Genomic DNA, 22851 nt, shown 5'->3' on the forward strand with positions numbered 1-22851 from the left:
TGAGGCCGGATTTGAGCCTAGGACCTCCTGTCTCTAGGCCTGACTCTCAATCCTCTGAGCTACCCAGCTGCCCCTAAAACATTATTTTGACTCAATTACCTATGACCCAGCTTTTCCCAAAAAATTGATGACAGAAAAGAATTATAATTTAAACTAAGAATTCTAAAGAGTTGGCTCTAATTGTAGCTATAGTTTACATTTTTACATATAGTTTTTTTACATATAGTTTACATTCTTTTCACATTATCTTACTTGGTTGCAACAAAAACCTTATAAGAGAAATAGTGGAGATTGTTCTCATTTTTATGGCAAGGAAGCCGAGACTCAGAGAAGTTGCATGATTTACCCAAAGTCACACAACTAATAAATGATAGCTGAGTCTCAATTCTAAACTTTTTTTTTAACCTTTACCTTCTGAATTAGAATCAATACTAAGTATCATTTCCAAGGCAGAAAGGCAGTAAAGATTGGGCAATGGGGGGTTAGGTGACTTGCCCAGCTAGGGAACAGCGAGGGAGTGTTTGAGACCATATTTGAACCCAACACCTCCTGTCAATAGGCCTGGCTCTCTCTATCCACTGAGCCACCTAACTGCCCCCTAATCTCAAATCTTACCTGAGATTTTACCTTACCTGCATTTTTTTTTCAAACTTGAACAGTAAGGAATATTACAAACCCTGAGTACTACCCTCTTAGTTAGATTCCCTAAATCCCTAGGTCTCAAATAGCATTATCTATTTCTTTTGTACTAGCAGTGACCCCTCTGACTATTAAAGTGATTGTCATGTTTAAGACCAAGCAAGAGATAGAGAACATTACAAAATGTAAAATGAATAATTATGATTATTTCAAATTAAAAAGGGGTTGTACAAACAAAACCAGTGCAACCAAAATTAGAAGGGAAGCAACAAACTGGGGAAAAAGTTTACAACAAAATTCTCTGACAAAGGTCTAATTTCCCAAATATATAAGGAACTAAGTCAAAATATAAGAAATCATGCCATTCCTCAATGGACAAATGGTCTAAGGATATGAATAGGTAGTTTTGAGATGAAGAAATCAAAATTATCAATAATCATATGAAAAAGTTGTTCTAATCTCTCCTAATTTGAGAAATGCAAATAAAAACAACTCTAAGGTACCACCTCACACCTAGCAGATTGGCCAATATGGCAGCAAAGGAAAGTGATAAATATTGAAGGGGATGTGGCAAAATTGGGACACCAATACGCTACTGGTGGAGTTGTGAATTGATGCAGCCATTCTGGAAGGCAATTTGGAATTATGTCCAAAGGGCTTTAAAAGAATGCCCTTCTATCCAGCAGTACCACTACTGGGTTTGTACTCCAAAGAGATACTAATGAAAAATGTTTGTACAAAAATATTCATAGCCATTCTTTTTGTGGTGGCAAAAAACTGGAAAATCAGAGTGTGTCCCTCAATTGGGGAATGGCTGAACAAATTATGGTATATGATGGTGATGGAATATTTTTGTGCTATAAGGAACGATAAACTGCTTGATTTCCAAATGAGCTAGAAAGACCTCCACAAACTGATGCGGAGTGAAAGGAGCAGAACCAGGAGAACATTGTACACAGAGACTGAAACATTGTGGGACAATTATATGTAATCAACTTTGCTACTGATAGTAATGTAATGATCCAGGACCATCCCGAGGGATTTATGAAAAAGAATGCTATCCACATTGTTAGAAAGAACTGCGGGAGTAGAAACACAGAAGGAAAACATTTGATTTTTCACTTGTTTATATGGGTATTGGATGTGGAGTTTTGGTTTTTAAATGATTATTATAAAAAATGAAAATATAGAAATAGATATTGAGTGATAATACATGTGTAGCCCAGTGAAATTGCTTGTCAGCTGGGGAGGGGGGGAAGGGAAGGAAAAGAACATGAATCATGGAACCATGGAAAAATACTTAAATTAAAAAAATTGGAAAATAAAAATTTTAAAAAATAAAGTGATTTCCAGGTCTAGAGACAAGAGATCCTGGATTCAAATATGATCTAAGACATTACCTAGCTATGTGACCCTGGGCAAGTCACTTAAGCCCCATTACCTAGCCCTTACCACTCATCTGCCTTAGTACCAATACCAAGTATTGATTCTAAGATGGAAGGTAAGAGTTGGTTTTTTTAAGTGATTGGTATGTCCCATTCTGTATCATGTCCTTGACAAATAGATTTTGTAAAAATGTTTGCCAAATCATGGAAAAATTAAAATTTTCAGATTTTTCTTTTTATATTTCAGAAAACTTTGGCTTTAACTAAAAGAAAAAAAACCTTTGTTGCTATCATCTTAAGTTGAGACTGTCCAATTTCCAAGCTCTACCTGGTGCATGAAAGAAGGAAAAAATCAGAGCAAGTCTTTCCAACTTGTACCTTCAAGTTGGAGAAGTGAATATTTATCTCAATGGATATTATGGTCTTATCTTAAACTTGAAATTCAAGTAACAGAAGCAAAGCAGCTCAGAACGTTCAGATAATTCTTGGAGGTGCCAATGACTCACCAGCTCATCAAAGTTTGGCACATTGGTGCACATATACCCACAGGGGAACAGCAGCGGCTGGGAGTAACTGTGAAGGCTGATGAAGGCTTTGATTTGTCTGTGGTTCTTAACGAAGTCAGCCATGGATTTCACTTCAACATCTGAGTTGGCTCTTGGTCCATGGTATACTTCAAAGTAGGGGTTGGAACTGGATAAAGGTCCTGTTGACAATTAAAAGATGCTCAAAGAGGGGCAGCTAGGTTGTGGATAGAATGCCCAGCCTGGAGACAGGAGAGACTAGTTTCAAATTTAGCCTTGGACACTTTCTAGCTGTTGGAGGGGGGGTGACCATGGACAAGTCACTTACCCCCATTGCCTACCCCTTAGTGTTCTTTCTGCCTTGAAACCAATACTTAGTTTTGATTTTAAGAAAGAAGGTAAGAATTTAAAAAAAAACACTATAGAGCAGAGAAATGTACTGAATTAGATCAACCTCTCTCCATGGGAATTATTAGACAGGATCTCCAAGTCACAAAGCTATTTTTGGTCACAAGAACAGCAAAAGGATGCTGAAGGATTTGGTCCAATACCCCAAATCCTGATAAGCTTTGGAATTCAGGTCTATAGAAGGAGTCATTCATGATTACCTTAATGGGATCTAGAATTCTAGATGGACCTAGAGGAAAGAATTGGATATGTTCTCTTCACCTTCAGAGTATTCAAAGGGTATGAAAAAAAATCATAGGTCAAACACAATCTCTGTCCCTTTTTTCATTTCAATTTTTTGGAAAAATGTGATATTGTTCAGTATTTGGCATTTAACAATTTATCCTGACATGATACTGAATCTGTGAAATGACAAGGTTAGGTTAGAACTCCCCTTCTGGCTCCAAAATTTTATGAGGACTTTGCCATCTCTTGGTCTTGATAGGCCTATCATTGAACTACAGGAGGACATGGGTGGAAGTGAATGGGATCTAGAAAAGGGAATTAAATTTAATTCCATGTATTACTTGAGGAATATCAAAATTGTAAAAACTTTTTAACAGGGGGAAAGGACCTACTGGTTCAAAAATACTTTTAGTATCTCTTTTTATACTGGCAAAGAATTGGAAACTGAAGGGGTGTCCATCAATAGGAGAATGGCTGAACAAGATGTGGTACATGTTGGTGATAGAATACTCTTGTGCTATAAGAAACTATAAGTGAGACGATTTCAGAAAAAGTTGGAAAAATCTGCAGGAACTGATACAGAGAAAAATAAGCAGAACTAGAAAAACATTGTACACAATAACAGCAAAATCAGCCAATGATTATCTGTGAAAACTCAGCAATGCAATGATCTGGGACAATCATGAAAGACTCATGACAGGGAAAGCTATTCCCCTCCAGAGAGAGAACTGTTGGAGTCGTCCTTCACATCAGTATATTTATGGTTTTATTTTGGGATTTGGATTATGTATGAGTTTGCTCTTACAACAATCACCAACATGGAAGTGTGTTTTGCATGACAATAAAATTAAATTTAAAAAAGAAATATTATGAAGAACTAAATTATTATCAGCAAAATAAGGTTCTGAGATAAACCAAAGGGATGTATGCCCCAAAAAAATGCTATCCACAGCCAAAGAAGGAGCTGTTAGAATCTGATTACAGATCAAAGCACACCATCCTTCACTCTATTTCCTTCTAGTGTTTTTGCTGTATATATAGGTGTCTTCAGTTATGACACAGGGAATAAGGACATATGTGTTACGTCAAAGCCCTGGTATAACCTATATCCAACTATTTACTGCCTCAGAGAGGGGTGGAGGAAGAGAATCTGAATTGCAAAATGTCAGAAAACAATTGTCAAAAATTGTTTCTGCATGTAATTGAAAAAATAAAATTTAATATTAAAAAAACTTATAGCATTCAGGAAAAAAAAGTCTAGGTAAAGTCATTCTTTTTGCATGTATCTAATTCCTTCTTGGCCAGGGTTTTCTTCAGGATTCAGTGTATGGGACAAAGTCAACAATTCCAAAAGAAAGAAGATCATGGGAGCTGAAGAGGGATACATGGAATCATATGTCTTGGGACCAAAAGGTCCTATAGAAATCATCCAATGGTATTCATTTTACACATGTGGAAGTTGAGACCCAGATCGGGCAAATGACTCTCCCAAAGTCATACAGGAACTAAGTAATAGGGAGAAGATTCTTAGGTTCTCTGTCTCAGTTTTACTCATTAGAGAGGCAAGACATAAAACAACATGTCTCATTCTAAACCCAACAAAAATGGTCCAGTGCACCTGAGTAGGAAGCTTACTCAGGGTCTTTTTGTTTATTTGTTTTTTTCCTTATAGTCCATTATAAAGAAAAGAAAAAAAACTTGTTCTCTGGGAACAAGTGTCCCACCTCCAAAGCCCACATCTCAATTCCTGTTTGGGTCAACATCAACACAATGGCTTCCAGAAATCGTGGATCGGGTCTGCTTCTACATGAGATCCCAGGAATCCCAACCAAGAAAGAGTAAGGGGAAAAAAACCATAAGAAATGGTTCAGGTGCACAAGAAGCCTTTCTTGGAACTTCCCCAGTTTCTCCACAAGCTGTGGACCAGGATGATCCTCAAGTGAACACCTGTGGTTATGGAGAAACAGGTGTCTGATTGAAGAGATATTTGTCCCAGGCATCTAATCCTTTTCTCTGTTGTCTGGCCAAGAGGAGACAGGTAAAACCTCCCACATCTTGTTAAACAACCTGAAGACAATAGGTCCGTAGTTTGGACATTTTTGCTATTTTGGTCCTAGATAAAGAGCCCTTGTGTAGTGAAAACATGTTTCTCAGGAAGTTTTGGATTTTTTTTAAACAGGGTAATTTTTTTTTTACCCTTAACTTCTGTCTATTGGTTCATAGGTGAAAGATTGGTAAGGGTGGGCAATGGGGGTCAAGTGACTTGCCCAGGGTCACACAGCTGGGAAGTGTCTGAGGCCGGATTTGAACCTAGGACCTTCCGTCTCTAGGCCTGGCTCTCAATCCACTGAGCTACCCAGCTGCCCCAACAGGGTAATTTTTCCTAACTTTGGCATATGATGCCGTTTTAACTTTATATGGAAATTTACTAGCTGCTTTGCTGAAGCCTCCCAAGTTCTGACTTCCCTTGACTGTGTATTCTGATAGGCTACCAACTTTGGCGTGATGGTCATGAAGTTGGGGAAATAGGTGGCCCCTTAGCACTCTGCATCTGGACACAAGGAGGCAAGTTCAGGATGAAACACCCCCCCCACTCCCAATTCTCAATCCAAGGCAGAGATCACTTCTATTCTATAAAGATGGCCAGAAGGGAGAATGCCCCAGAAAAATTTCTGTATTAACCACATTGAAACCCTTAAGCATTGGAGCAATCACCAACAGTCCTTGGACTGCCTGATTATCTCCCACTCTTGGCTAAAGCACAGAGGGCTCCCTCCTCATGTCTCAGGAATAATTTAAGCCCTGGATATGGGATTCCTGGGATTCTGATCTCTTTTTCCCCCTATTCCCAATAAGATTTATCTGCTTCTATTCTGACTGAATCTGGAATTTTTATTGCTGCCTATCCACTGACTTCTAGTGGCTGCTGGAGTCATCCCTTCTTGGCAGAATCCAAAGGAATCATCTGGTTGGGCATTAAGTCAAGCAGAGACCACAAGTACCTGCTCCTTAGTTCATGAGCCACTGACCAGGATTACAACCTAGTATCTTGACCTCTGCCATCATCTCAGATAGGGATGGGCAAGCATCTATTGGAAGTCACAGCCAGACCACTGAACCTTGTGTTTCAAGGGTAGGGACCACTATACCCCATCCCTTTAACTCACTAACCATTTGTTCCGTCAGCCAGACAGCCACACCAATATCCTGATAAGCATGGTGCTGTGATTCAGAACTCAAAAGTAAATCCTTGGTTGATGGACCTTAAGGTTCAAAGAGAAGGTCTCCCCTATTCTACTAGAACCATAAATTGCTAAGTAAAGCTGAGGCTAGGACCCTCAGCAGGTGCACCAATCTCCTGGGGAGCAGGATGCTGTGACTGCTCAAAAGCAAGGGCTGGAAGTCTCAGCTCCCTTATTTCAGCAATGGGGAACTCCCTTCTTCTTTAGATCTATGAGTGCTAACCAAGACTGTGACTAGGGTTAGCTGTTACAGGAACCAGGGTCTGAACCTCAGCTACAGGCAATTAATACTTCCCTCCAAGGCCAGGGAAGTATCTGGCTCTCCAGGTAGCACTGCCATCGCTGAAACTTTTTGGTATATGATTTTTGGAGCAACTTTCAGGTGGCACTCATGGTAGCATCAAAAACAATCATGTCTATGTACTTTGACAGAGCAATGATTTCATTGGTCTGGGTTCTCCTTCCATAAGATGCAAATCTCATCCCTTCCACTTCTTCTTATACTGTGCAATTCATATCTTCTTAGTGGACGTAGCCACTGCCTTCATCTTATGCCTTTAGTATCTCAGCTGTTCCAGCACATCACCTGGTTCATCACTTTCTGTTCCTCATTTTTGCTACAAGATTGGCCCATCTCCTTTTCAGGCCTTATATGTTAGTAACTTCATCCTAAATTCAATCACAATTTCTTTGTCAGGGAGTAAAATTCTCCTTCACTTTGCTGTCAGTCCTACTACTGAAACACAGAGATGTTTAGAAGGAGCCCGCTTGGCTGCCTGCATAAAAAACCTAGTCCAAGCATCCAAGAAAGTAGCCAAAGAAGTCTGTAGACCAAGACTATTCATAAAGCCATTTTATACTGAAAAGTCAAGATCACAGGCCCCCCCCATGTGGCTGATCTCAGAGTGAAGGGAGCTCAGCAGACTACATTCAACTTAGGGAAAACCAAAAAGAGAAGATCAACTTTGTCCCATTTTGTTTTTTAAGACCACTGAAGAAGAGTAGAAGTCAAACAGGGGCTGCTCACTTGGGTGTAAGAGAACACATATCCATCTGGGTTTGCTGTAGGCAAGAGGAAGATATCCATTATATCCAAAATGGCTGTGAGTGTTGGGTCATTTCCATAACCAGATACAATCTAAACAGAGACAAAATGTTAACTGTCAGATCACTTTTCTAGGAAATCCCGAGATGCAATGTTCCAGTTATGTTTGTCACAGTCTGAGCTATAGGCATTCTTCTTGTAACTTGAATACAAGTTATCAGCTTTATCCACTCTGGTGAGGTTTTCTGCAATGTAAATCAGCTAGAATCTATGATCTGTAGAATCTTTTGCTCTTCACTCTGACGGCCCCAAGGACCAAAAGAACTTGAGATTTCTTTTTTTCATTTTAGGGGATGCTCAGCTCTTAGGCAGGGTGGCTTTTCAATAAGACTTCACGTCCATGTCAGTTGACCAATACATAGAGAATCACAGACTCTAGAGTCAGAAGAGACCTCGATGGCCATCCAGTCTGATCCATAGCCGAACAAGAATCCCCTCTACAACATTCCTGACCAGTAGTCATCCAGCCTCTGCCTTAAAACCACATCTTCCTTACATGCAGCAACTGCTGTCTTGGATAGATTTGAATTAAGGGACTACATTTGCTTAATTTACATGTCATTATAGTCATAAATTGTATTGGACAAAAACTTCACTTATGGTCATTAACCATCTTGAAGTATTTAATTATTAAATAGCAATTTTGTTCTACTCCAAAGCCTGATCTTAGGAAGACTCATCTTTCTAAATTCAATTCTGGCCTCAGACTCTTAAGTGACCCTAAGCAAGTCACTTCATCCTGTTAGCCTCAGTTTCCTCATCTGTGAAATGAACTGGAGAAGGAAATGGCAAACCGCTCTAGTACCTTTGCCAATAAAAACCTAAATGGGATCATGAAGAGTCAGACATGACTGAAATGAAATGAAACAACAAGCACTCCAAAGAGTAGCTACATTTTCATTATGTTGGGGGCAGAGGGTCTGGGAGGAAGGCAAGACCACGTCCCAGAATCTCTGTATGTGAGCTCATGGAGAAGGAATTGTCTCACTTAATTTAACATTCTGAAATATGGTCTATCATTTCTGTATTACTTGAGAAGTACTATACTCAGTCAAGCTCAACACAGCGCTCACTTTCTGACAGTGATAACTCAAGGTATGAGAGGTCCCGTGAGGTAGGTAGGATAAGTTGTCTTGTTCCAGTCTGTAATTCTGTTGGCTCATACTGAACTTCCAGGAAGGAAATTCCCTTTATCAGGTTAGGCAAATGACTGTTCTGCAGCTTAGAGAATTGCCCAAGACCCTGAAAACCTAAGTAATTTGGCCTAACATCATAGTAGAGTCAGTGTGGATCAAAGTCAGGGCTGGAGCCTCTAGAGGTCCTCCTGATTCTTGGAATAACTATACCTGGCCGCTTCACTACTATAAGTATTATGTCCGTAGCACCATGGACCATGACAATTTATCATAATGATGTCATCTGGAGCGTGCCATAAAAGAGAGTTTATCCTTTAGAATGCCAAAACTCTTATCTAAAAACTAACTTTTAAAATTTTCAGTTTCAGTATTCAAGCTAGTATTTCGGGAGCTATTGAACAAGGCAATTCATTCTTACTCCTAATGATTTTTTTTTAACCCTGACTTTCTGCCTTAGAATCAATATCACGTATTGATTCTAAGGCAGAAGAACTAGGCAATGGGGTTAAGCCCAGGGCCATACAGGAAGAAAATATCTGAGCTCAGATTTAAACCCAGGAGCTCCTGTCTCCAGACATGGCACTCTATCCACTGAGTCACCTAGCTGCCCCCACCCCTAATGATTTTTATAAATGTTGATCATTTAACTTCTTAGGGGTTTTTTGCATGAAAAAAAAATCATAATTTTTTTCTAGTCTGTATACCAAAATCCCTTCTTTCCCTTGGGGGAAGTAGTAAGACTACTTATCTGAAGTAAAAAGACCTGGATTTTAACACTGTCTCTGCCAGTAGAATTAAGCTCCTTGAGGGGAAGTATTGATTAATATTTGGCTTTGTATCTCAATGCTCAACACAGTGACTTTTAAACCTGTGAGTGTTTGATACAGATTTGAGGAATTGAATTTTAGCTGTGTTTATATAAGTTGCTTGAGATTTATTTCTCTCATCTGTATAGTAAAGTCATTTATATCTATATAACTATTAGAATTCTATCAGCTTTAAGACTGGGAATAAAGAAGTAGATTCTAGTAGAGTTTGGTAATCTTGAATGAGTCACTTCTACTCCACTCCATAATTTTACCATCTTCAGAATAGTAGGATTGGAGTAAAGTCCCTTCTAACAACTAATACAGTAATTACCTTCTCCATCCACATCTTTCTTAAGGAAAAGGGACCTGAAATGCACATTGTTTTCCAGGTGTGGGTATACTCTAACCTAACACATTGTAGAAACAAAAGCAAAACAGAGATTATTTGGTATATCATTTCTGAATTACAACAAAAACAACGCATGATTTGACCCTTCAGTTAAAATCAAAATGGTCATTGGTACCACACATACAGAGGAGTCAGATCTGACCTTAGAAAAAAATAAATCTATCATTTTAGGTGAAAATGACCTGATTGGCTGTCCACAGTGCTGTAGCTTGGGTAATCTACTCTCTGGTGTAGATCTCAGCATGGATCCAGATGGCAGTCTTGTTCCCTCCAGTGCTAGACTCTAAAGCAAAAAATAAAGTATGAGATCTTCCCTACATTTATCATTCTTTTCTTATCCCTTCCTATCCCATGACGCCCTTCCCATTCATAATTCTTGGTAGTTTGATTGGTATGGCACTGAATAAGTAAATTAATTTTTATTAAATTTTTATCATATTGGATCTGCCTACCCATGAGCAATTAATATTTTTGCAATTGTTTAGATCTGACTTTATTTATGAAAAAGGTGTTGTGTAATTGTGTTCATATAGTCCCTAGGTTTATGTTGGCAAAGTAGACTCCCAGGGCTTATTCATTTTCCTTCCCCCTGTTCATTTACTTTTTAGGACACAGGATAGAATTAGACTTGAGTGTTAATGTTTCTGACAGACTTTGATCAATTTTAGGTAACTCTATTCTCTCTTTAGTTGGTTAAAAAAGTAACATTTTACACTATCACCTTATAACTTGGTCCTGGTTTTTAGGAAACCAGAACAGAATTGAAGGTAAATCATGGTAAATCATCTCCCTTGAGATCTCTAAATTATGAAAGCTACCCTCTTTAGGGGATGATTTATGATGTCCTTCATGAAGACAATGGGATGGGTAGGATTATTTCTGAAGGCTTGATTCAGAATCAGATTTTATAATTTAATAGAGTTTTTTACTCTGAGACAATTGAATAATTGCATAATCTAGGAGCGAGGATGAGGGGGATGGAAAATTGAAATATCTTGGGGTTACCACCTTCTCATATGTGGTGAAATTCATACCATTCACACTATTCCCCAAGTTTGAAATTTTAGAATGATCTTTAACTCTCTGTTCTCTATTATCAAGGCCTATTGTTCCTCCCTCAGAAATGCCTTTCATTTAGCCCTTCTTCAGTACCTGCTTGTACATTAAAGTAACTTCATAACAGAGCCTCCTATCTCTAGTTCCCCCTGATCCTTCTGACTCATTTTGCATAAGACCAGCAGAATGATTATTCTTATGCAAAGATCCAGTTATGTCCTTCCTTTGCTGAAAAATCTTCTGAGTTACCCTATTGTTTATCAAATGAAGTTCAGACATTTTTGCCTGCCATTTAAGGCTCTATACAGTCTGACAAGTCCAACCTTATCTCAATATTACTCCCCTCCCACATTCTACACTGCAATAAAACTGCACTGCTCTCTTCCACCCCTAAAGAGGCCTTGCCATAAAGGCTTCAGTAAACTCCCACTCCAATGGACAAAGAAGTCCTGGGAAAGTTCAAATTTTCCAGGTTGGGCTGGGCTAGCCCAAGTGAGGAATTCAGTAAAGACTCCTCTTCCCACAGCGGGCCAGGGACTTTGAATATCAAATAGCCCCCAATTTCCCAGCATGAATTAGCAACAGTAGCTGCTGCACCCCATTATCAGGTTCCCTCTTTTCTTCCCAATGTCTGGTCTTACTTGACCTGGATAAGAACCCTAGAAAAAGCCACCAGGCTTTACCAGTTTAGGTATCCCCTTTAATCTGGCATCCCAGCAGGAGCTGACCTGTTTTCATCCTCCTTGACTGCCATTCCTATTTTCTCTCAATAAAGCTGGATGGCTTTGCGTTCTCTGCTGACTCCGATCTTGTGCTGTGCTCTGTCCCACAAAGCCTTTTCCCACTTCTTGTGCTGTACCTTGGAATCCTTAACTTCACTTGGATAACATTAAGATGCCTGCAATTCTTCTTTGTGCCTGTGACTAGAATATCTACCTCCTCCCGTTTCCCTTACTGAATCCCTCTCCATCTTTTAGAGCCCAGTTTTACTCTACTTCTCTGATAACTCCTCACTCTACCCCCATAGCTCCAGGTCAGCACTGATCTTCCTTCTCATGCCTTACATTAAATGGTTTGCAGCTCTTTAATGTATTTAACAATAATACAGAATATTGTATATTAGTTTTATTAGTATTATATATTAACATATATTAGAATATTGTATATTGGTTTCTAATCGAATTAGAATTAATTAACTTATTTATTGGGGGATTGTTTTCTTGTTTATCAGTCCATCCAAATTGAGGCAGGGGTTGTTTTATTTATAGTTTGTGTTTCATCCAACACCTAGTATTAATTTTTGTTGAATAAATGATTGATGAATAGGATAGTCTTATCTCCCCCACTAGACAAAGGCTCCTTAAACACAGGGATTGTTGTTTTCCATATGTCTCTCCAGATCCTAGACTCATGCTTTACCTTTCATAGAGTTCAATCAATGTTCGTTGAATCTTCAGTGTACCTAGCTGCTCTTTGGAGAGGAATGAGCAATTCCCAGAAAACATGGAAAGATAAAAATGATTAAGAAACAGGGTACCTTGAGTACCTTCATGGGCCATTTTTCAGTTTGCACAGTAAACTAGGATACTGATCCACAAGGTCATCCATTTCTTGGAAAATCTAAAATTTTAAGAGTACAGACAAACAAATTTGTTACATCAGCTAGCATCTCAATGGAGAATAGCTTTCTTTTTTCCTGTTCCACTCTTCCAATGCATTAGTAGCAAGGGTAGTTGGCTAGCTGCACATGGGGAATGCTAATGTTTTCATCTGAGATAGTTAATAATGGACCTTGGTTCCAATCCTCGCTGGAAAAAAATACCCATTTGCAGCAGGAGAAATATATATAAGAGATAAATTTCTTATCCCCATGATAGGAATGTATTTCCAACTTAATGCAGATGGAAAGTTTCTAAAATGGCTTCCTTACCTTCTTAAATAGAAGAAAATGAGCACAATTTTCAGTAGAAATATTTCAGTAAAATATAATATTCAGCAGAATGTTAACCTCTTTGAGAGCAGGTATGTGGTTTTGGTTTTGTCTTTATATCCTCAATATCATAAATCCTTGTACATGGTAAACACTTAGTAAATGGTCATCTAATTAAAATGAATTACCTTTCTTTGGTTGATAAGTTCTTTCTTCCTATTTCCATGCATTATTTTCCTTCTCTCCCATCCTTTTTCTTAGGCAAAGCTTTCATATACCTATTGAGAGCACCAGAGACAGTGGTACTGCCACTGTCTCTGCCAGCAGGAAGTACAGTAGGTATAGTAAGAGGAATGGTAGTAGTAGGATCCTCCAATCCAGAAAGACCCCCCAGCCACCAGCTTAGTGGCCAGATCCTCAGCATTTTCCTAATATGAGAACTCATGCTTTCAGATCTAGAGGAAACAAACTATTTAGATGCAAGAATTCTTAGCTTTTTTTTATATCATAGATCTCTAGCAGCCTATTCAAGCCTATCGACTCCTCAGAATGATGGGATGTTTTTTTTGTTTGTTTTTAAAAACCTTTACCTTCCCACTTAGAATCAATACTAAGTATTGGTTTCAAGGCAGAAGAGAGGTAAGGGCTAGACAAATGAGGTTAAGTGACTTGCTTAGAGACACATAGCTAGGAAGTGTCTGAGGCCAGGTTGGAACCCAGGACCTCTCAGCTCCAGGACTGACTCTCCCGTCACTGAACCACCTCACTACCCCCAGGATGATGTTTTTAAAGGAATAAAATAAAACACATACAATTACAAAGGAAAATAATTATTCTGAAATAACTATTAAAATACTTTAGATAATTAGAGAAATGCAAATCAAAACAACTCTGAGGCACCACTTCACACCAAGCAGATTGACTAACATGACAGCAAAGGAAAGTGATAAATCCTGGAGGGGATGTGACAAAATAGGGATATTAATGCAATGCTGGTGGAGTTGTGAATTCATCCAACCATTCTTGAAAGCAATTTGGAACTATGTCCAAAGGGCTTTAAAAGACTTTTTAAAAGGGTAGGCACCCTTTGATCCAGCCATACCACTGCTGGGTTTATACCCCAAAGAGATAATAAGGGAAATGACTTGTGCAAAAATATTTATAGCCACTCTCTTTGTGGTGGCAAAAAATTGGAAAACGAGGGGATGCCCTTCAATTGGGGAATGGCTGAACAAATTGTGGTATCTGTTGGTGATGGAATACTATTGTGCTCAAAGGAATAATGAACCAGAGGAATTCCATGTGAACTGGAATGACCCCCAAGGAATTAATGCAGAGCAAAAGGAGCAGAACCAGGAGAACCTTATACACAGAGACTGATACACTGTGGCACAATCGATGCAATGATCCAAAACATTTCTGAGGGACTTATGAGAAAGAACATTATCCATATCCAGAGAAAGAACTGTGAGAGCAGAAACACAGAAGAAAAACAACTGCTTGACCACGTGGGCTGATGGGGATATGATTGGGGAAGCAGACTCTAAACGATCACCCCAGTGCAAATATCAATTATATGGAAATAGGTCTTGATCAATGACACATGTAAAACCCAGTGGAATTGTGCATTGACTAATGGGAGAGGCTGGGGAGAAGGGAGGGAAAAAAACATCATGTAACCATAGGAAAATTTTCTTAATCAATAAACTAAAATAGAATTCTTAGAAATACTTTAGAAAAAAAGAAAAGAAAAACAAGTTCATGGATCTCAAGTTAGAAATTCTTGATCTAGAGTTTCAGGGAAGAAGCTGAGGACAGAAGCTAGCTCCTTAAGAAAGCTTAAGTTAAACAGTCTGTAAAACTCACCTCTTCCACAATATGGTAAGCTCCAAAATTGAAGCTGCTTCTACTTCGTCTTATTTGTTGAAAAAGCATCCCTTTCTTCTCTTGATGCAGCAGAACCTAAGATAAATCTTACATTTACTTACATTTATCAATAATTTGTGATTAAGCATTGCCGTGTAAGCAATAATGAAAGAAGTGGGAACTAAAAAAACACAACAAAAATCTTGGAGAAAAGTAAGTGACAATTCAGGCTGTAGTAGCCACATCATTCTCTCATGGTACAGGACCAACTGAGGTGCTGTACTTTGTCCTCAAAGAAAAAAATCAGTGGTCAAACCAAAGGTGACATTTTACCAGCAGACAAGAGCTGTTCAATGGAAGAACTTAAGCTGCCTAACTCCATATAAGAAAAGTCCATGGCCAGCTAGGGATTGGCTTGCATAAGGATAAAGAGCCTGCCTCTGTTGGAAGAGTCAGGGAATTTTGCATCCAGCCATAAATCGGAGTTGATTCACTGATGTAGCAAGGGGGAAGTGGGTAGTGTTGAAAAAACCCAAGACCTTCATAAAAGTAGACTTGTGGTCATAGGTGCTCAGTTCCATGTATACCCAGAGAACCGTCTTCTTATCCTTCTCATGTACAGACTACATTCATAAGCAAAGAAAAGAGAGGTTCCCATTTCCCATGGGATGGAGCTACCCATGGAAAAAGGCTCAATCAGTTGATTTCAGAGCCAAATGGGAGCTACAGAAGGGTAAAAGAAAATTATGAGAATGGCCTTATGATTAGTTCATTTTAACCAGCTGTATTTAGAGGAGGAAAGAACTTTAGGGTACTCACCTGCACATTTTCAATCAAGATAGAACGAGGAATTCCATGGGATTGCAAGAAAATTTTGACTGCCTACAGTCTGGAAAAGGGAATTCGAACATGTACCCCTTCCCCTGCAGTGGTGAGGGGCTTCCAGAAATCAAGCTATAAAGGAAAAGAGCAAACCCAAACTGGGATGATTATTTCAGGGCAATACGCTTGTTTTAACTTCCCTCCAATTTGATAATCCCTTTGGAAGTACTATAACATTGTCATAGGTAGTCAATATCAAAATTGTAGACTGGTATATGTTGACCCTAGAGTATTAAAAACTCTGTGGTCCTTAATAATGATTTGATATGATGGGCTGAATAAAAAAATAAAATTGTGGTTGTACATCATAGTAAAATTCATCTATTAGAATGCAATAGTATATTACTAATTGGCAAATAATACCTAGTAATTTTTAGCTTTTCTTTTTCTTTTTTTTTAAAGGGTAACACTGAGCTTTTAGCTTTTCAAAATACTTTCGAATCTAGCTGTCATCCACTGTTATCCCCATAATAACCCTTTGAATCTCCCTCTGCCAAAATAAACTGATACCTGTACTGTAATTTATGGCCCTAGAAAGTCACCCAGGATACTGAGAAGTTATGGGACTTGGCCAGGATCACACAACCAGTATGTACCAGAAGTTAGCCTTGAACTCAGGTCTTCTTAGTCACTACCCCCATAATGTCTTTTATCCTTATTTTACAGAAGGGGAAATGGAGATCCCAAAAAGTAAAGTGATTTACCCAATATTCCCAAGATAATTAGAAGAAGAGGTAGGGCTAGGACTCTTGATTCACATTCTTGGGTAACTTTCAATTAAAACCTGAATTCTGAAGGACTTAATGGGGAGTAAATGTGGTAGAATGAAAGAGGGTGTTAGAACTGTCATCAGATCTTAGGTTCAGACCTGGCTTTCTTGCAAGCCCTTTGATTTTGGGGGGTGGGAGGGGCAGAGACCCAGTTTCTTAATTTGCAAAATGAAGGGATTAAAACAACAGACTGGGAAAAAATCTTTATAACAAAAAAATTCTGACAGAGGTCTAATTACTCAAATATACAAGGAGCTAAATCAATTGTATAAAAAATCAAGCCAGGGGCAGCTGGGTAGCTCAGTGGATTGAGAGCCAGGCCTAGAGACAGGAGGTCCTAGTTTCAAACCCGGCCTCAGCCATTTCCCAGCTGTGTGACCCTGGGCAAGTCACTTGACCCCCATTGCCCACCCTTACCACTCTTCCACCTATGAGACAATACACCGAAGTACAAGGGTTTAAAAAAAAAAAATCAAGCCATTCCCCAATTGATAAATGGGCAAGGGACATGAATAGGCAATTTTCAGATAAATAAATCAAAACTATCAATAAGCACACGAGTGTTCTAAATCTCTAATAATTAGAAAAATGCAAATCAAAACAACTCTGAGGTATCACCTCATACCTAGCAGATTGGCTAAAATGATAGAAGGGGAGAGTAATGAATGCTGGAGGGGATGTGGCAAAATTGGGACATTAATGCATTGCTGGTGGAGTTGTGAACTGATCCAACCATTCTGGATGGCAATTTGGAACTATGCCCAAAGAGCTCTAAAAGACTGCCTGGCCTTTGATCCAGCCATAGCATTGCTGGGTTTGTACCCCAAAGAGATCATAGATAAACAGACTTGTACAAAAATATTTATAACCATGCTTTTTGTGGTAGCAAAAAACTGGAAAATGAAGGGATGCCCTTCAATTGGGGAATGGCTAAACAAATTGTGGTATATGCTGGTGATTGAATACTATTGTGCTTAAAGGAATAATGAACCGGAGGAATTCCATGTGAACTGGAAAGACCTCCAGGAATTGATGCAGAGTGAAAGGAGCAGAACCAGGAGAACATTGTACACAGAGGCTGATACACTGTGGTAAAATTGAATGTAATGGACTTCTGTGCTAGCAGCAATGCAATGACCCAGGGCAATTCTGAGGGATTTATGGAAAAGAACACTAGCCACATTCAGAGGAAGAATTGCAGGAGTGGAAACACAGAAGAAAAACAACTGCTTGAACACATGGGGATGGGACACTAAACAACCCCACAAATGCAATATCAATAATATGTAAATAAGTCTTGATTGATCACACATGTTAAAACCAGTGGAAATGCATGTTGGATATGAGGGGGAAGAGGGAGTGAAGGGGAAAGTAAAAACAAGAATCATGTAACCATAGAAAATCTTTCTAAAAAAATAAAATATTTTTTAAAAAAAAAGAAAAAATGAAGGGATTAGGGGAAAGCTAGGTGGTATAGTGCATAGAGAGCCAGTCTGTAGTAAGGAGAACCTGGATTCAAATCTGGTCCCAGATACTTCCTAGCTGTGTTACCCTGGGCAAGTTTCTTAACAAGCTTTTGCCTAGCTCTTGCCCTTTTGTCCTAGATTTGTTATGAAGACAGAAGGTAAGGGTTTGATAGAAATAAATAAACTAAAATGAAGGGAGTAGACTAGATGCCCTCAAAGATCCTTTTAGCTCCAAGTCTAGGCCAGTGTTCTGTTATATTAGTACAGATATGTTTCCAGAAGGGGAATCCCAGGCACCCTTTCTTAACTCTATGGAAAATCCACTTAAACAAATCAGGATCCCACCAGAACAGGTACCTGAAGGTGAGCTGCTGCTTCCAGTAGCTTGAGATTTTTAACTTGCTTTTCATTCCTTGGTGTGATCTCAAGAACCTGGTCTCTGAAGAAGATCAAACCCCAAAGGTGGCCTTAGACACATATTATTCCCTGTGGCTACTTTCTCTTATTCCACAGTAGGATAAGTATAATGTTACAGATTAACAATTTGATAACCAATAATTTGATAACCAACAAATAATAAACAATGTGTTGGGCAACCTATTATAGAATGACTCGACTATTTCTCTCTTGGGTTGTTTTGGCTGTGTTTGGTTATGTTATGTTTTTATTTTAATATAGAAGCCTGAAGAAACATAGCTACCATCAATCTTCAACATTCATGCATTTAGCTTTTGTCATTTCAAGCATTCCCATGATTTTATTAGTAGCCTCATTTTCACTTTCATATTGGCAGTTGTGCACATTCATGGCTGGGTATAATAGAGGAAAAAAATTAAATGCATAATGTATGTAAGTTTGGGGAGCAACTGGTATCCTACTGGATACTTCATTGGTCTTGTTAACCCTAACATTGTAAGGAGCTCCCTGACATTCATCACAGTTTTTCATTTTTGCCTTTAAAATTCACTTTGTGTTATAATTATGTCCTTAAAACATACTGCAAGTCCTTTGCCCAAGTGTGCAAAAGTCAGTGATGTGACTTAGAGAGAAAATAAAGATATTAGATAAACTTCCTGCCAGAATGTCTGCAGTTGCTATGAGCTTCAAATTTGATGTTAGAGTGATGATTCATTATTTTTTTTATTCAAAGATATTTTATTTTCCCAATTACAGATAATAATTTTCAACATACTTTTTCCAAAAGCATAAGATCTATACTTTTTCCCTCCCTCCCTCCATTCTTTCCCCCTTCCTGATGATGGTAAGCAATTTGACCTGGATTATACATATATTATCATTCAAAACATACTTCCAAATTGGTCATTGTTGTAGTAAGAGAATACTCACATAAAACCAAAACTCAAAATCTAACTTGAAAGATATTATACTTTGATCTGCATCTGATTCCAACCGTTCTTTCTCCGGCGGCGGATAGCATTCTCTGTCATAGGTCCTTTAGAATTGTCCTGGATTGTTGTATTGCTGAAAATAGCTATGTCTTTCACAGTTGATCATCATACGGTATTGCTGTTCCTTTTTACAGTGTTCTCCTGGTTCTGCTTATTTTGCTCTGCATTAGTTCATATAGATCTTTCCAGCTTTTTCTGAAATGTGATGATTCTTTATATAGTACAGTGCTCTCATACTGATAGCTGACACAGTGGAAGTTAAGATTCAGGTTAGAGACTGTTTGGTTTGGGGGCAGCTAGGTAGCTCAGTAGATAGAGCACCAGGCTTAGAGTCAGAAGGATATGGGTTCAAATTTGACCTCAGATACTACTTATCTATGTGACCATGGACAAGTCACTTCATCCCATTTGCCTAGCCCTTACCACTCTTTCACCTTGAAACATATTTAGTGTTAATTCTAAGACAGGTAAAAAGGCTCTTTTAAATGTTTTCCTTTAAAGAATTTCATGTGTTTTATAGTATTTATGGTACTATAGATTTCACATGTTATAAAAATGAAGATTATTTGAAATCAGTGTTTGTTATTTAATGTGTTTATTTATTTTTTGTTGCGATGTTAGCATACAAAGTCAGAATTCTAGAGAATTACTAGTGAAGAAAAATATTCTATTACCAATTTTATTTTGCCTACTAGATTTTATGAGTTATTTCACAGTTACTATGTCATGAAAAGTGCATATTATCAGAATCAATGTTTTGTTAAATGTATCTTTATTAATCTCTGGAGAAAGATTACAATTTGTGGTGACTGCGGGAACCTAATCTCCCCCCAGCCCCCAGTTTCCTATAGGTTCATTGTGTCAACATTTGTGTTCTTGACAGACCAGTTTCTAGGAATATTATCCTTCAGAAAAGCTGAAGATTGAGTATATATGAAATCTGCCTTATCAGTTGTCAGATGAAAATCTAAAGACTAAAAAAATCTTCTGCCAAATTAGAGTCACTGTAGCTGCTAGATGTCCTTGTGTGGAGTGAGAAATGAGTGCGTTATTCTCAAGGTAATCGTTATTAATATATTCAAAATGAATATATGCCTAGGTTGCCTCAACCCATCCAGAATACAAAGGTCTCTTAAATACATGAGTGAGACAGAAACAAATTATGTCTTTTCTATACTGTACAAAGTATTTGGGGAGTTGTGGGATGTGTCCTTCAAGTTGATACTTTAAGATGTTAATAAGTTTGTGCTTTCTCCCAGTTTCTGTAAACCTCACTCCATGTACCATATATCTCTCTGCATTCTGAGTGAATATACAGATTAGAATCCCTAACCAAACCCTGACCAGAGTGTTCCAACTGAATCTGTGTGGTTATGTCAATTAGAACCTCTAACTAACAAGATGGTGTTCTAACTGAATTCTGTGGGAGTCAGAGAGAGGGTTCTGAAGGAGTAGGCAGCAGGTCAAGGATGTGAGGGACTTTTCCACAGGTTTTTCTCTCTTTCTCTCTCAATAAACAACTGCATTGTGATTGATGGCTTACAGGTCTCTTGAATCATGGCTAGACCTCCACTGTATACACACTGATTCTCAACAGTTATTGCCTGTCCTTTATTTAGAAGAGGACCAAAGACAACTCGATCATCAGCAAAGCCGTACCCTGTTCCCCACACTCCAGCCTGGGCAGAAAAAAAAGGTTGGGAAATTTCTGTCAATTGAATAGCCACGAAAAGAACAAGTAGTTGGTAAAGCTCTTTTAAGAGCTATGTAGAAAGATTTAGGACGATTTATAAGTCAATCAACCCATATGGTAAGAAAGCTGGCAAACTAATCTTGGGAGAGGGGGGCATTCAGATTATAAAGTACATTCTCACTTGGGCTTCTCAATTCTCAAAATGTGTTTATTTTGCATATATTTCCTATTTACTTGCTTATCTGCATACATGTTGTTTCCCTAGTAAAATAAATGCTTCTTTTTTAAAAATAAAACATGATTAATTAATTGATTTTAAAGATTTTTCCAGGGTTACAGGATTCATGTTCTTTCCCTCCACTCCCCCTTTCCCTCTCCCAGAGCCAACAAGCAACTCCACTGGGTTATACATGTATCATTGTTCAAAACCTATTTCCATATTATTACCATTTGCAATAGAGTGATCATTTAGAGTCAACATCTGCAGTCATATCCCCATAGAACCAGGTGATCAATCATATGTTTTTCTTTTGCATTTCTACTCCCACAGTTCTTTTTCTGGATGTGGATAGCATTCTTACTCATAAATCCCTCAGAATTGTCCTGGATCACTGCATTGCTGCTAGTAAAGAAGTCTATTATATTAGATTTTACTACAATGTATCCACCTCTGTGTACAATGTTCTGGTTCTGCTCCTTTTATTCTGCATCAATTCCGGGAGGTCGTTTCAGTTCACATAGAATTCTTCCAGTTCATTATTCCTGTCAGCACAATAGTATTCCATCACCAACAGATACCACAATTTGTTCAGCCATTCCCCAATTGATGGACACCCCCTCATTTTCCATTTTTTGCCACCACAGAGAGCAAAGCTATAAATATTTTTCTACATTTATCTTTCCCTATTATCTGTTTGGGATACAAACCCAGCAGTGGTATGGCTGGATCAAAGGGTACCTGCCTTTTTTAAAAGTCTTTTAAAACCCTTTGGGCATAGTTCCAAATTGCCTTCCAGAATGACTGGATCAATTCACAACTCTAACAGCAATACATTAGTGTCCCAATTTTGTCATATCCTTTCCAATATTTATCAATTTCTTTTGCTGCCATATTGGTCAGTCTGCTAGGTGTGAGGCGATACCTCAGAGTTGTTTTGATTTGCATTTCTCTAATTATGAGAGATTTAGAACACTTTCTCATGTGCTTATTCATAGTTTTGATTCCTTTATCTGAGAACTGCCTATTCATGTCCCTTGCCCATTTATCAATTGGGGAATGGCTTGGTTTTTTGTACAATTGATTTAGCTCCTTATAGATTTGAGAAATTAGACTTTTGTCAGAAGTTTTTGTTATAAAGATTTTTTCCCCATTTGTTGCTTCCCTTCTAATTTGGATTATGTTGGTTTTGTTTATACAGAAACTTCAAAATTATTCATTTTATATTTACACACCTAGATCTGACAGGTATACTATTCTATGTTCACCTAATTTACTTATAATTTCCCTCTTTAAGTCATTTACCCATTCTGAATTTATCTTGGTGTAGGGTATTAATCTAAACTTACTGTCTCCCATACTGTTTTCCAATTTTCCCTGCAGCTTTTGTCAAATAGTGAGTTCTTGTCCCAAAAGCTGGGATCTTTGGGTTTATCATACACTGTCTTGCTGAGGACATTTACCTCAAGTCTATTCCACTGATCCTCCCTTCTGACTCTTAGTACCGTGTTCTTTTGATGGTCACTGCTTTATAGTACAGTTTAAAATCTGGTACTGCCAGGCCCTCATCCTTCCCATTTTTTTATTATTTTCTTTGATATTCTTGATCTTTTGTTCTTCCAAATGAACTTTATTATAATTTTTTCTAATTCAGCAAAAAAAGTTTCTTGCTAAAAATAA

At 38.2% G+C, this 22851-nt stretch overlaps 1 protein-coding gene across 1 annotated transcript in view; it reads right to left on the reverse strand.

Annotated features, from left to right (window-relative positions):
• LOC123249935 overlaps nucleotides 1–22851 on the reverse strand; it is a 79777-nt gene that overhangs the window by 45075 nt on the left and 11851 nt on the right. Inside the window, 9 exon segments of the mRNA XM_044679018.1 lie at nucleotides 2531–2730; nucleotides 4906–4984; nucleotides 7451–7561; nucleotides 10065–10165; nucleotides 12495–12558; nucleotides 14735–14830; nucleotides 15554–15688; nucleotides 18210–18289; nucleotides 20805–20940. Coding sequence (XP_044534953.1) covers nucleotides 2531–2730; nucleotides 4906–4984; nucleotides 7451–7561; nucleotides 10065–10165; nucleotides 12495–12558; nucleotides 14735–14830; nucleotides 15554–15688; nucleotides 18210–18289; nucleotides 20805–20940 — 1002 coding nt within the window.

The sequence above is a fragment of the Gracilinanus agilis genome, chromosome 5, assembly GCF_016433145.1.
Source record: "Gracilinanus agilis isolate LMUSP501 chromosome 5, AgileGrace, whole genome shotgun sequence".
In the NCBI taxonomy this organism is placed as follows: domain Eukaryota; kingdom Metazoa; phylum Chordata; class Mammalia; order Didelphimorphia; family Didelphidae; genus Gracilinanus; species Gracilinanus agilis.